Raw genomic sequence first — 16,348 nt, forward strand, 5'->3', positions numbered from 1 at the left:
ACATGTAAATGTTCAACTAATCTGGACAAGTGTTGAACAACAACAAAAACAGTTACAGTTTTGGACCTTGACATCAAACTGTCACATAAACTTTGGGTTGTGAGTCATAACAAGTGATTTATTTACATGAATTAATACACATTTAACTTCAAAAGTCATTATAAGAGTTAGATATAGCACAAAGACACGCATCCTTGAAATCAAAAGGTTCTGCCCTTGGTACACTTTCTTAGAAGTGTATTTTTTTGGTGTGTGGAAATGTTTGCATTGTGACTCTTCAAACTGATTGCTGTGTGGAAATTTAACATTGGCAATGGTCCTGAAATCTATATATTCTATATATCTATAATCTGTACAATCTATATACACATACTCCAATGGAGATGTCTTTGCTCTTTTCTGATCAACGTGAAAATTGTGAGCATTTCCAAACTGCGATAGTTTCAACTTTTACAATATCTTCTCTGCAGTGTGATGTCTTTGATGCAGATTACCTGGTTATAGGAAACAGCAGCGTAACTGAATATAACTGCGTATAATCTTCAGAGGACGGGTATCAACCTAGGGATTGGTAAGATTTTCATACCTGAAACCATTGAAATAGCTGACCCTGAGCCCCAATGTTTTATCATGGTATATTTCAGGATTGCAGAGAAGATACATGTATTGTAGTGAAACCCTTGGATTAAGAAGATGATGGAAAAGGAGAACATTTCATATGGCTATCATTATGATATCCAGGTTCACTAATAGAACAAACATGACAAAAAGTGATTGAGAAAAGTGAGAAACACAACAGCTTGCATTGGTTTGCGTAGGGCAATATTTGAAGGATAGATACATTTTAATAGCTACAGGCAAACAGATAGTTTTCTTTTACAGATCTACTTATACACAATGTGTAGTTATACACTGAAAATATGGGTACCATAGCCAGCTCCCTACCGATGTACACTGTAGGAGTTAAAGCTACTGACTAGCAAATACTGATGTACAATACTTACTGGTTGTGTGAAAAAACATGTAACAAATGTAAATATTAAAACCGTTACTCTGGTTAAGTTAGACAGAATCAATACTGAAAACATGTGCCAGGAAAATTTTGCTGCAGTTTAACATTCATATATTTTGCTCTCCATAAATTAAACCTATCAGCCAATATTTATACACAACATACAACATAAAACTAATACAGGTGAAAGGCGAAATCAGTGCCGGGGAATATCAATTTTACCACTGAAGGGACGAACGTTTGACTGACCGCTTCCTGTTGTACTGTATATTAAATTAAGAGGAGGCTATTTTTTTTTATTTTTTGAACTGCAGGGTAGTAAAAGCTGGATATACTACAATTTCACCCTAATTATTGCTTGAATTCATTTAGTTCATGAAAAAAATGTCCATCTGAAAATTGTTTCAGTATGCATTTTATCTTAAGGATCAAATACAGGGTCCATCTCCTGCTGTTCCATCCTCGATACTCCAGGGGTTAGTCACTTTCACTCTCTGCACCCCTAGAATATGTCATAGAAAAATTGAAGACACACGGCTAATCATTTGATTGGGCTCAGGTAAAAAACCTGACCAATCACTAGGCTGTTACCTGTCCTTTGAAGATTACAGAGGAGAAACACTTCACTGCAAAGCCAGTAAATTTTACCGATACGATACGTGATCGACAGATTCTTTTGATGTACATCAAAGTATCAAACTAGTCTTCTTGTCTCATCCACAAGGTGGTGCACACTGAGCCTTTGTAGTTGTTACGACATATTCCAGGGGTGCAGAGAGCGAAAGTGAGCATAACCCCTGGAGTATCCAGGATGCTGCTGTCCTCCATGGACACCCTCTTTACAACAACAAAATTACCAACATCTTGCATTATAATTAACTGACTAGCACCACTGAACGGTGATATATATCGCATACTATTTCATCAATATATGTCACTCTTTTAAAAATAAACATTGCAATACATCATTTTTTTGGTAGGCTTTCATAGTGTTTCAGTGTGTAAATCAAACAAGTGTTTAGGCCAATCACTGCTAACCTTGCAAATAATTGAGCAATTTTCGAAGAACACAAATTCACATGATTTTTACAATTTCTGTTGAAACCTGTACAACCATTAAATTTTAAAATTTTGTCCGTTGTTCATTAGTCATCCACATGGTCATGAATCATCACTTACAACACTCTCATCAGAACGGGGCAGATGTACTTGGTGTTTGAAGTATTTCCTCTCACTCTCGATGCCAGCATCAACTTCCAGCGTGGCAAGCTCCTCCAGACAAAGTTTGTGTTGTTCTTTGATTTGTTGAATAATGACATCATGCTCTTGACAGAATTCACGAATTCCAAACTGAAAAATGAAAACAAAAAGTGACATAAACATGTTTAACTTTGGATTTTTTTTAATTTTTTTTTTAATGATTGTTAGATTCAAGTCGGTAAATAAAAAAGAAAAACTTTACTTACTATATCTGCAGGTCTTGGAGTAATTAACAGTCTGAAACAAGTAATATGACAAATGATTTCATAACTAGCATCAACATCCAAATATAAACATTCATGAATAGATTGCGCATACTATATATATACTTGGAAATTTTCACTGCATCTTAATTTTGGTAATTTTTTGCCATCTGTAATTATCATTACAGCAAACAAAAGGAAACAATATAATATTCATAGTACAAGCGTAATTAAATGTGAAGGGCAAAATTAACAGCAGGCCAAAATTGATTTATGGGTGAAGGGCGAAAGTTTGACAGGGGGAAAGTTACCGGTAAATATTATACTTTTTCATGTCTAAGGGTGTAGGATAGGGAAATTCCATCTGAGCGGTTTTCAAATTTGGTAAAACCCCAGGCTTTGCCGAGAGTTTTGCCAAATTTGAAAATCCCGAAATTTGAATTTCCCTATCCTACACCCTTAGGCATGAAAAAGTATTTTTTTCTCTCGTTGCAGCCACCAGAATAAGCTCAGAAACCATGAAAATGTGTTTGGACTGGCCACCATTTTGAAAATACATATCACTTTTCCCCCTGAGCTTCTTAGACGAAAACGAATCAGCCAGCCGATGTGAGCATATCACATATTGGCAAACAGAGTCAATGCAGGAATATTAATCACATCTTTCTAACGTGTATGGTTAATATATCGTAAAAGGTTTTAAATTTCATCATGTCACCTTTTCCGCATTGCGGCATTGGAGAGTTCCAAATTTGTGACGTCCCATCATTGTCGAGCCATTGTGATGTCATGTCACGTTAAATGGGGTGTGAGATAGAAATTTCCTACACCCCTTTCTTACCCTGGACAGCTCTATCTTACACACGAGAAATGAGAGAAATATATATACATACTGCTTCCCAGAGAAAGAATTCGTAAAAAATAGTATGCTGTACACTGCAGCAGAGATTATACAGATTGCATGAAATTTCACCGTGTTAAACCTTTTATAATTAGAGTAGATCATGAAGAGCAGGAAAAGAATGATTTAAAACCGACAGTTAAGTATTGTAGCAGACTCACCTTTCAGGAATGAGAGCCATGGTTTGAGCATGGGTGATTCTATATTTCTCAATCTCTGCCTGGTACTTGACTATAGAACAGTCGGTGTCCATGGTCCCGATACCTGTGGATGGGAAAAATAAATTTCCAACAATATGTGAAAGTTCTGACTATTTAACTTATGGTAATTAAGCAAAAGGCATTAATGCGGACTGAAAACTGTTTTTCAACAAAAATAACTTAGCTAATTGGAGACCATATTGACGATCTTTTATTTTTATAAACTAACCCATACATAAACAAGGTACTAATTGACATTAAAATGAACTTTAAACCTACCTGTACATGCATAGGCAAAATATGACGGATGCCAATTATTTCTATATCACATGCATATCATATTATACCCTAGTACCATATGGAACTCAAAATTTTTGTGTTTAGGAAATTCTCACATTTTTAAATTTCATCAAAATATATCCACATGCAAAAATATATATGTATTGATAATACATGCATGTATAGATAGATTTCCACACAGTCATCAGATTAAAGAATCACAATGCAAACACTTCTATATGTGAAAAATTTCCACATTTACGTTATGTGATTTTCATCAACAATTATTATACTGAAATTAACATCACTGTACCCAAATCGGGACACTTGTTAGATAAATATCAATGTTCTTTATACTATACTATCAATTCAAAAAAAAGTTTATCATTTTTCATAAATATATACTATCCAATTTTCATTTCTTTTACAAGTTGTTTTTTCGAGTGTGTGGTTCTATAAATAGAACGAGAAATATTATCAGGGTCAAGCAGGCCCTTGAACCGACTTTACCGTACCCTGAAAGGGGCACTTAAGTATTTGGACTAATATTTGGGGATAAAAACTCAATATTATTTTTATCTAAATTTGAATTTGACTGTCCCATCATTTGAAATTGATAAGAAAATCATTCGTATTCGTAATTGCACTCAAACCTTTCATCAACTCTTCTAGTTCTTTTAGCTCTTTCCTCACAACTCCGGAGGTCCTCTGGCCTTGGAAACGTCTATAAATAGAAATTTTACATTTAAACATAATCAGCTGTACTTCTTTTTCCATAGAATTCATTACATTTTTGAGCAAAGTATTAAATTGGATCATATACATACAACGTGAAACCAATGTTTGTGGTGAAAAATGTAGACAAATCATACTATGTATCTTAATTAGTTTATAATCATCATTGAAGAACACAATAATTGATGAGCGGGTACCTAAAAATAATTCACACAATCAAAAGAAAATATAAATAAAAACAAAATTGAAAATGAAATATAAGCTATTCTTTCTTTTGGCTATGTTAGCAATGTTTTCAACAGACCATTTTAGCAGCTCCTGTTATAAATATTCTATATATATACCCAAATGAAAAAGCATCTACACAAACATGGTGAAAAATAATAGTAAATTAAAAAAATCATCAGAATGGTAGACTAAAACCCCTTGCCTGTGCAAAATACTGTAGGAATAGATCTTTTGAGAGCATTTTGAAACGAAGGGGCATAACTCTACAGATAGGGGAGACAACTTAAATAAATAAATTTAATTCACATCCTCTTGATGTAAGCATTCTGTACATCGAGTTATATCAGTGCTTTCGGAGAAGTACCAGGTAATGTAACACTGTTTTTTAAACAAAGGGGCATAAATCCATACAAGGGAAGTAACTCAAATTTATCAAACTAAACCATATGCCCTTGATTAAGTGTTATTTGTACCATTCAAATTGGTACTTCATAGATTTGGGTAGTAACTCCATCTTCTATACTATATTCACATTCCCTAAATGTATGTGCTATGTGTACCAAGTATCATTTACTTCTGCATAGTATTTTGGGAGGAGTAAGTGCAAACAGTCTTTTAAACAAAGGGGCATAACTCCATAAATTGGGTTGGTAATTCCAATCTATAAACATTATTCACATCCTAGCTATGAATTGGTTCCCTGTACATCCCCAAGCATCATTCAAATGTGTTGCAGTCCTTCAGAAAAGTAGTGGAAACGACAGACAGATGGACAAACAACCAAATTCCAGTATACACTACCCTCCCCCTCTCTCCTCTAAAACAAAAATGGTTGCAGGGGGTATAAACACATTGTACAAGTATCTACCTTCACCAGTCCAGTGATCATTTCTAAATAATTACCATCGTGTAATCAAAGAGGAAAGAATACAGATCATTTAGACAGAACATAGGACCAACACATAATTATACCTACAACAAATTTAAGTCTACTTCATATAAAATAAATATAGCACATGCTGTAATCATCTTGCATTTTGAAATACATGCAGAATTTGATAGCATACATGCATATCCAGTAGCAGGCTCAGCATAAGTTAGCTTTGACAACATATGCATGCATTTGTATTTTACTTTTCTCTCAGTATATACCAGCAGGCAAGCTTGCTGAAAACATATATCTGTTTAATTTTTATTTAGCTAGCTTCAACCAACATAATCTGTTATTCTGTATGCATTTTTTTTATCTAGCTCTGACAATATAGTATTTTATTCTATTTTTATTTTCTATTTAGCTAGCTAGCTGTAACAATATAGTATTCACATTTTGTCATAGTAAAAAGCCTGTTCCTGTATCATGCCTGTATAAGCCAGCTTTGACAACATATTTTATTCTGAGAGTATAGCCTTTCTTTTTTCAACTGACAATAGAATTATTGAAAATTATAATTGTAGTTTCATTATTTTTTACCATCTGCTTAATCTGAAAGTCATTAAGGTTTCCTTTACCATCACATAACACATTTATAAATATCTATGCATGATCGTACGGCATTCCCATTATATAATCCTACCATATTCAGATGGCTATCATACAGCCTATGAATGCCATGAGCCTAGAAGTGACATCATAATTGTTATGTTGGATACCACAGACACTATATAGTACTGAACTGCTTCCAGTTTGCCTTTGTGCACATGGCATTCATATTGCTTATGATTGCCAACTGAAAGCAGTTCAATGTCTATGTAACATTCTAAAAATTTCTATAACAGTCACCCTGCTGATATATTTAAAAAAGAAAACACACAATATAAAATAGGATGAAAGAGAATGAGAGTTTGATTTTGGTGCAGAAATATGATCCGTACAGTAGCCCACTGACAATGACCATGCTACCACTATAATACTACGGTGATTCTACGACCCATCAGGTGCTTGTACAAACCTTCGGCCTTTTTTTCTGGGTAAAATGAATGAGTGGGATAAGAAATTAATCTTTTATACAAATGTATCAGAATAACATCAAAATTGAATTGGAAATGAAGACATGCTCAAAACCTGAAAGAGGTCAAACAAGTGAACTGCTAATTTAAACCATGAAGCCAAATATGAAATATTAATAAATTAATTATGGCCTTTTTTGACGATTTAATGAATACACAATTTGATTACCAATCATAACCACTACTGGTAAATTGCAAAATGTTTACATCACAGAAACAAAATGATGCGAAAATGTTCATCTTCATCGAAATTCATGTTTTCTGCCTCTTTACATGCACTCTTTTTATGTTTATGCATGCATGCCTAAGGATAACAGTTGAGCATGTCAAATCGACTTCGGATGACAGTCACAACACAACTGTCGTTAAGAGGTGCCAAAAGCACCCACTCAGAATATATGTCAGCAGATTTTAATGTATTACCTCTATACTAGATGATGTTTTCAAATACAATAATAAACAGCTGGGTTATTATAGGGTCACTTAACTTGAGTTATGTTAAATACATGTACAAACAAACACGAACAACCAAACCAAACGTTCATGTATATACATTACACATAAACCCAAATAATTTTTACTTCAATTTTAGGATAAAATCACAAAATTGTAGACTTGCAAAATGTCCTGCTACTACAAGATATGTATGTTGCAGACATCTTATTGTAATTGGATGTCATATAACATTGTTTACACATGTACATGATATCAACATAAATAAGTTAAAATTAAATAAAAATTGAAATAAGTGAGAAATACATACTCGTGCAATATACTTCCGTCGGCTCCATAAATACGACTGTGAGTTTTACTGTGTTCACAAACCCAGTCCTCAACTAACGGCTTTTTATTCTACAAAATATGAAAACCATCAACCACTTAGGAGTCAAACCTCCTTATTAGGAAATCATGAAATGACAGACTTAAGGTTGAAATTTTGTCATCATGTTGTTGTCATATAGCTCGATCTTGATCAAATTCTGAATTATTTATCAGGAATAAGACTGCGATTAGAAAATACTCTAATTTACTCAACCGATTGTTAGCAAATGGAATTCCCTACTTGAGAGTGTGATTCAAGGATCAAACCCCAAACCTAACAAACTTTGAAAACGGCCTTGATAGATTTTGGGTGAGTGATGAAAGGAGATTCATAACAATATCGGAGTGAGGTCACATCAAAGACCCTGTATGTATCATAATTAAATAGGGAATATGATCTGAATTTAGAGGCAGATATGCCTGTGATCAAAATAAAATAAACACCTCTGGTTAACTGTATGTTGAAAGATTTATTTTCTATGGTCTTTAATTAGATTTCTGAGATAAAGAGTATCGACTGCCGGTTATATGTATGATAATACATGTACACATGTTGATTGGAATACTGCCATCACAATACACATTCTGATTAATTAAATATGGTACAAATATATCAACATACATACCCTAAATACCCCAAGCCGCAGCTTATTTTCACTTTTACTAAGGAATCCCAGACTTACTTTCAAAATCATTTACATAATAGTAGACGGTAAGCCTTCAATGGCTTATTTTCAAGTCTTTCCTTTTTTGCACTGAAAATATCATGCTATACAGGTTTTTTTAAAGGATTTTTTTTTTCCTTTTATGTAACATTGCAGTTAATATGCATCAGTTAACCTGTTTAGACAGACAGGGAAAGTGTGGCTCCTATCTGAGATCCAACACTTACTATTTCAAAACCAGCCTACTTTGAAAGACGGCTAATTATCAAGATATGTTTGAAGGTAAGGAACCCAACGCTTATTTTCAAATCAGGCTTATTACTAAGATTTTAGGGTATTGACCAATATACTGTAATACTGTATGTTACATACAAGACAATATATATGTGAAGAGAGCGCTTCAGTTAATCTAGAATTGGAGAGGGAGTGTTGAGTAATGCAGTTGATTAAATTTTTCCAGTCAGTGACAACTAAGATATTGTAGAAATCACTCAGACATCTTGAAAGAAGCACCAAGTTTTAGCAGGGGAGTGTGTTGTTCAAAATTTATTTTTCAATTTTATTTGTCATACATGTATGCATATACATGCATGCATCGTGAACTAATACCCTATCATGAAGTGAATTTGTAATCTATGTTCCTTGGGGTTTGCTATAAGGTATTTTGTTTTGCTGTATCAATGAAAATATCAAACCTGACATGTACCTGTTTTTGTACATTTTTTAATAAAAAGTGTTACAACTTTTATTCGGCAAACGAGATTTTAAACTTAGCCTTTATAAGTTAAGGTGGTAAACATCATCTGTCAATAACTGACTTATAACACATCATTGTTTTAAACAGGCTACCCAATATGGTTAATTTAACTACATTTTAATTAAAAGTAAAACGAGAAAAGAGAAGTAGATATGCATGTTCATATATATAATACAAAATTGTTAAACTTAAAGAAAATCAATCAAATATACATGATTTTTTTTAGGATATATCCAAAACCAAGTTATAATAACAATGTACTTACAAATGAAGGGTGCTCATATTTCTTTGGTGCCTGAAAGTAAAACGGAAAAAGGAAAGCTAAAGTCTTATTCATCAAAGACTGCTACAACAGGAAACATGGAAAACATATGTATGTATGAATGTTACATTCATTGCTTGTGTTTCTGAAATTGTAAATTTTTCATTTATGCTAATAAATCCTTATCAAATGTCTTTATCCAACTTAAATCACAGGTATAATGTGAACTGCAGCAGTACGTAGGTTTTCTCCAGGTACTCTGGTTTCCTGCCACATCAAGACCCCCGCGCTACCATCTTGGCCAACAAGAGTAACTAATATAACTGGAAACAAATTGTTTCACAATTGTTGTAAAATGAATGAAGTTTAAGTTAATAAAGCAATACACAGATATCATTGATTTACCTATACAATATGAATGTTAATATTTTAAAGTATGCCGTTTTATCAATTTATCAAGCATTCAATAAACATGTACCTTCATTCATGTGAAGTACAATTGTCTTCTTTTTTCAATCAATAGATCTTTAGCTGCTAAATCAAAAATTATCATGTTGTTTTACAACCTCGATACTCCAGGGGTTACACTCACTTACGCTCTCTACAATGAGTGTAAGTTAATGTTACACCTAGAGTGAGTATCAAGGATGAATTGTATAACAGCTTTCTTGTTTTAATTCAGAAAATTCATTAATTATTAGGTACTATTGCAGATAAACTTGATACCTCAGGAGGAAAGATTTTCTCCTTATAGGACAATTCTGTTTCTATGCTCTGAGGAGGCGGGACTTCTGGAATGTCGGACAGATCCTGTCCAATCAAAGACGGCAAGAAAACAAGGCATTTCTTTGGGTCTACACCCATGAAGTCTTCCATTATATCTTCTGTTAACCAGGGTCGCAGGGGCTCCAAATCTTCGGGTAGAGATCTGTGTTACAACAAATATACCATTTAGGTTTAAACTGTAATACAGGTAGCTAATTCATATTTGCCTACTCTCGCTATTTAGGAGGGAGACTCCCGATTTTGGACCCTAAGATCTGTTGTCATGGTTTCATCTGAAAGGACAGTTCCAAAGATTTTTGCCCAAGGTGTATACATGTATATACACACATTTTATTTATGCTTGTAATTTTGAACATGTGTTATCTTCCCCATGAAAATTTCAAAAAGTTCGCAAGTATGCCATTATATAGTCATACAAATCACAACTTAACAAAATTATAAGCTTTAAGCTTGTTTTCCAATCCCCTGAAATTACATGTATACAATAACCTTGTATCATTATTGAATAAAATACTGTTTAAACTAAATTCAACTAATTCCACTGAATTTTTTCCTTCAAAAGCTTTAAAAGGCTTTTTAATGTTCCATGAAATTAAACACTTCAATCTTACAAACTAAGATATACAAAAAAAGAAAACTGTTCTCAGAAGAAAACTTCAAGGCATTATTAGATCAAAGTAATTGTGCTAATTACACATAAACAAATAAATAAAATAAACATAAACATACTTATGTTTCTTCTGCAAATAATAATGTCACTATTTCTTTCAATATATTAGCTTGAGTTTTGTTTCAGTTGACAATAATAATCTGAACAGAACTGCAGACAAATTGAATTAATGTGCATTAAATAAAAACACATTATGATTGCTGGTCTCCAATTCCGTTAAAAGATCAGGTTGAAAATTACATTCTTAAATAAAATTTTGATACAAAATTTGAAAATGTGATGGCACTTATCACTGGCGACAACAAAATGCTGACTTTGCTCATATCATGGTAATATAACCCAACCATGCTGACTATAATCCAACAATGCTGACTTTTTACTGAAATTCACGTTAAATTACCATGGTTAGGTTATACTCAGCACGGTCATTTAAAAGTCAGCATTTTCATTTAAAAGTCAGCAGAGTACTGGTCCCTAAAGACTTTACTTGTGTTCCTCCATCACTAGCCATATATGCATGTTCAAATTCGAGATACCATTTCAATAGATGGAACAGCTGTTGAGTATCGGTCGGTGCTCTCCCATGTCATGTACGTATGGAGTCACAATTGTCAAATACCTCACAAACACATTGACACAGTTTTTTTGCCTCATTACTGATTTTAACTTATTCTTGTAAACCATGTATAGTGGCAATCCATCCTCGATACTCCAGGGTTTACTCTCACTTACACTCTCTGCACCCCTGGAATATGACGTAGCAAAATTGCAGGCTCAGTGTGTGCCATCTTGTGGTTGAGACAAGTCTGCTAGCTTTTTAGCTGACATATTCCAGGGGTGCAGATGAGAGTGTAAGTGATCATAACCCCCGGATATTTGAGATGCAGTGGATAAAATCTACATGTTTTTATAATTACTTTGTATCAGAAAATAATTTTACATTACAAAAAACCCTTCAGATCCTACCTTTTTCCGTTCTCAGTGCCAGCTGTAATCTCCAGCATGCCTGGAGTCTCTGTGGATAACTTATATGGAAAGCTCACTGTAGCACTCTGGGCATCGGACACATCACCAGTGCTACCAAATATATGTCTCTTCTTCTCTAGGCCAAACACCGAAGGTTTTAGTCGGTCTTCTTTTTCTTTGTCTTTTTCATCACTACCAACGTCCTTAGTTACATTTGCATCAGAGAAGACATCATTCAACACACTTTTCTCTGCCGTTTTATTGGTACAAGGGGTATGGAATGGTTTCAGTTTGGGTGCATTGGCGACATGTTTAGAACTCACAGGTTGTTTGTAGTCATATTCTGGTACAGGTGCATCACCCCCGATGTCAACAACAGGCATCTGTCTACCATTGATAGGAACCAAAGCCATTTCATACGGATCATACGTGGTGCCTTCATTGTTATTAATTTCTAATTTTCCTAATCCTTTATGAATGTTTGAAGTAGATGTATCTGTACTGTATTTATATTGTTGACTAGAATACCTGCTACTCGCACTAGATGTTCTTTTGGCAGATGGGATCCTCTTTTTTACTTTATTTTTATGCAAAGAAGATGATGTGCATCTTGGAGTAGTTCTTTCATTATCACTGTGATTCACTGATCCATTAAAAGCAGTGTGATTCACTGAGCCATGAACTGCAGTGTGATTCACTGAGCCATGAACTGCAGTATGATTCACTGAGCAAGGAAGTGCAGTGTGATTCACTGAACCATGAACTGGAGCACCATTGTGTTTTACTGATCTGTCGATGACAGCACTGTATGGTCTATTCACCTTGTTCCTTTCAGTAGATTGAACACCATTTACATCAGCACGATTTCTCAAATGTTGAGCATTCTTTTCTAGTCGTCCTGTTGCACTTTGCACTCTGTTTAGAATCTTCGACTTGCTTACAGATGCTGGAGGTTTACCTGCGTACAAACAGTCACCTACCAAGCTCCGTATTTCTTGATCTTGGTGGTTGATTTCTGCCCTATGTGTGAACAATCTGTTATGTTGAGTAGTTGGGAAAAGGGAAGAATTTCTGTTGTGAAATCCTCGCACTGTGTAGTTTGATGTATGTTCAGGAATTCCCTTTTCAGTATCTGAAAATATATCAATATTACATAGCATTCATTTGTACTGTTAGTTACCAAGTATATTTAACTAGATTTGTTACTACATTGTATAACTAGATTTCTTACTAAACTTTGAACTATTATTACAGCTAAAATTACCATTTTTATTGTCTTATTTTTTATTAATACTAGGATCATTTTGTTGGGGTTGTGTGACTCTCCAAATGTGCTTGAGTAGGATACAGGTATGTAGTAGTATAAATAGGGTTGGAGACAGTGACTCAGGGCTCAGATATTGGATTTTTAGAAGAACAAAAGTATAATACTCTATCTGGTATGTATATCTGAAGAGACTTGAGTCTTGTTTCTGACAAGTTTCCTAGCAGACTTTAAACACACACCGCCCCGAGAATGGACAGGAAAATGCAACAATGCCAGACTGGGGTTTGAACCCTATACAGACTGTCTAATCAACTGAGTCAGTAGGCATTGACAGGAAAATGCAACAATGCCAGACTGGGATTTGAACCCTCTACAGACTGTCTAACCAACGGAGCCAGTAGGCATTGACAGGAAAATTCAACAATGTCAGACTGGGGTTTGAACCCTATACAGCCTATCTAACCAACTGAGCCAGTAGGCATGGACAGGAAAATGCAACAATGCCAGACTGGGGGTTTGAACCCTATACAGCCTATCTAACCAACTGAGCCAGTATGCATTGACAGGAAAATTCAACAATGCCAGACTGGGGTATGACCCCTATACAGAGTGTCTAACCAACGGAGCCAGTAGGCATTGACAGGAAAATTCAACAATGCCAGACTGGGGTTTGAACCCTATACAGCCTATCTAACCAACTGAGCCAGTATGCATTGACAGGAAAATTCAACAATGCCAGACTGGGGTATGAACCCTATACAGACTGTCTAATCAACTGAGTCAGTAGGCATAGACAGGAAAATGCAACAATGCCAGACTGGGGGTTGAACCCTATACAGACGGTCTAACCAATTGCGTCAGTAGGCATGGATAGAAAAATGCAACAATGCCAGACTGGGTTTTGAACCCTATACAGACTGTCTAATCAACTGAGACAGTAGGCATTGACAGGAAAATGGAACAATGCCAGACTGGGGTTTGAACCCTGTACAGACGGTCTAACCAACTGAGCCAGTAGGCATGGACAGGAAAATGCAACAATGCCAGACTGGGGCTTGAACCCTATACAGACTGTCTAATCAACTGAGCCAGGAGGCATTGACAGGAAAATTCAACAATGTCAGACTGGGGTTTGAACCCTATACAGACGGTCTAACCAATTGCGTCAGTAGGCATGGATAGAAAAATGCAACAATGCCAGACTGGGGTTTGAACCTATACAGCCTGTCTAACCAACTGAGGCAGTAGGCCTGGACAGAAAAATGCAACAATGCCAGACTGGGGTTTGAACCTATACAGCCTGTCTAACCAACTGAGCCAGTAGGCTTGGACAGAAAAATGCAACAATGCCAGACTGGGTTTTGAACCCTATACAGCCTATCTAACCAACTGAGCCAGTAGGCTTGGACAGGAAAATGCAACAATGCCAGACTGGGATTTGAACCATATACAGACTGTCTAACCAACGGAGTCAGTAGGCATGGACAGGAAAATGCAACAATGCCAGACTTGGGTTTGAACTTTAACAACTGTGCCAGTTTAAGCATCTAGCCAAGTCCCATCACACACCTGCCTCTAAGTATTAAACCTTATAACACTATCTGGAACCAAGGTTTGGATATTTATTCGCCAAGTGCACATGAGTTAGTACTTGAAACAAGGGTTAGAAACAGGCACCACTGTAAAAGGATTGAAGAAATGCGATGAGGCCAGTCTGGAATTTGAACCTGGGGCCTCAACCCCAATGCCGCTATAAATGTATTGTGTAGGCTTGAGAAACGCTGCAATATTCACTTATTTATCATTTGATTTGAATATGTACAAAGGCCAAAAAAATGTGTGTTTCCGCTATCATCCTCAGAAAAAATAGGGTAGGTAGATAGATTTTTTTTTATTTTGAAAAATACTTTTATACTATGTTTATATAGAGCAGGAGTATAATGGTGCATAATACTTAATGGCAACTAAAACTTTTTGAGGAGGCACAGAAATCTATGATAGGTAGGGATTGTTTTTTTGATGTTTTTTTTGTCCTTATAAAGGCATCACATGTATTACAAATGATTTGGCAATATATAACAAAAATGTGGTTAAACAAGAATTCAAAACTTGTGTATCCTCCTCCTCCTCCTTCTCATCATCATCATGCAGATCGAGAGACAGATAGTCACATTACCAACTGAGCTGCTAAGACAACAGATTTCACCATACTTCAGTTCTGCTGCACTCTTCCTTCCTTCAACAAAATCTTAGATTTTGATGATAAATTAAATCTGACTATTCCAATTAACTTCTACTTGTAGATTTGTGAACCGCTTTGAGACGACCTACGAACTAGGTTGTGATAAAGTGGTATAATTAGAACCTCTAGTTATTATTATTATCATTATTTTCCTTTTCCATGAACTCTACCCTATGTATCTCTTTAGTTCTATCTGATGGTCTGCAAGTACAAGTTCTTTCTCTATTTCTTCCCAGCCCCCAACTTATTCCTTATCTATAACCTTAATCCTATATCCTCTGTGTGCTGTTTGCTATATTCTCCCATGACAGAATTGTCAACTTGTTGAAGGTGGTCAGGTTAATGAGAACTAGTCAATGTGTAGCAAAACTGGACTGGGTCGATCGTCAGTGACCAGGTAGCTCAATTGGTCTGTATATAGTTCAGAGGGTTCCGGAGACAGTTGTATCCGAAACGTAGGACGCTCTATTAACAAGTGAAGGCGGTCGAAGACGATTGACCCAATCTAGTTCAGCTGGCCTACACATGCATATATAGCATATATTGTCTCCAATTATAGCAGTTTATCATCTGTATCGGTATTCTTAGTAACATCATATCTAGGAGAACCTCCGGATGGAGTAAACCGTTAAAAGGTGGGGGGTTTCATGAAAAAAAGCAGGCTGACACAGAGAGCATCGAGTCCTGAAACTTTGACAGATTATGATTTACTGAGGTGACATAACACAACGTATGTATATCAACTAGTACTTTCTAATGTAAAATAGCGCCACGGAATTCGATAACTCGTTATTGAAACTCTTGATACAATATACATACAAGTTGCTTGTGCCAAGTCAATCGTGCGGGCAGTCGCCATATTGTTTACATTCTGACAGGTGCTTGCCGACGCAGAAAATGTTGTGGACAAAAAAGAAAATGAGTTGTTTTATTTAATATAAGATAAAATCACATCAAAGACAGAAAAAAAATAACAATACACGTATTTTTTATATAATTTTATTGAATTATTATATTTTTAAGTGAGTCGGGCAAAACACCGGCATGTGATCTCAATCAGCAAAGCGTTTGACTCGCAATTGATAT

The 16,348-nt window shown here is 35.3% G+C and overlaps 1 protein-coding gene across 2 annotated transcripts; it reads right to left on the reverse strand.

Annotated features, from left to right (window-relative positions):
- Nucleotides 1–1,776: 1,776 nt before the first annotated feature.
- On the reverse strand, nt 1,777–16,137 carry LOC110448557. Of its 2 annotated transcripts, XM_021494850.1 has the most exons (10): nt 16,082–16,137; nt 11,754–12,885; nt 10,058–10,259; nt 9,335–9,364; nt 7,589–7,677; nt 6,768–6,782; nt 4,509–4,579; nt 3,538–3,640; nt 2,479–2,509; nt 1,777–2,362 (listed from the first exon to the last, which is right to left on the reverse strand). In XM_021494850.1, exons 1-10 carry the CDS (start codon nt 16,119–16,121, stop codon nt 2,174–2,176), a joined length of 1,902 nt encoding a protein of 633 aa, XP_021350525.1. In that variant the 5' UTR covers nt 16,122–16,137; the 3' UTR covers nt 1,777–2,173. The 2 variants fall into 2 exon arrangements, with proteins under 2 accessions (XP_021350525.1, XP_021350526.1); XM_021494851.1 differs by lacking the exon at nt 6,768–6,782.
- Between the last annotated feature and the right edge of the window lie 211 nt (nt 16,138–16,348).

The sequence above is a fragment of the Mizuhopecten yessoensis genome, unplaced genomic scaffold (assembly GCF_002113885.1).
Source record: "Mizuhopecten yessoensis strain PY_sf001 unplaced genomic scaffold, ASM211388v2 scaffold4121, whole genome shotgun sequence".
In the NCBI taxonomy this organism is placed as follows: Eukaryota; Metazoa; Mollusca; class Bivalvia; order Pectinida; family Pectinidae; genus Mizuhopecten; species Mizuhopecten yessoensis.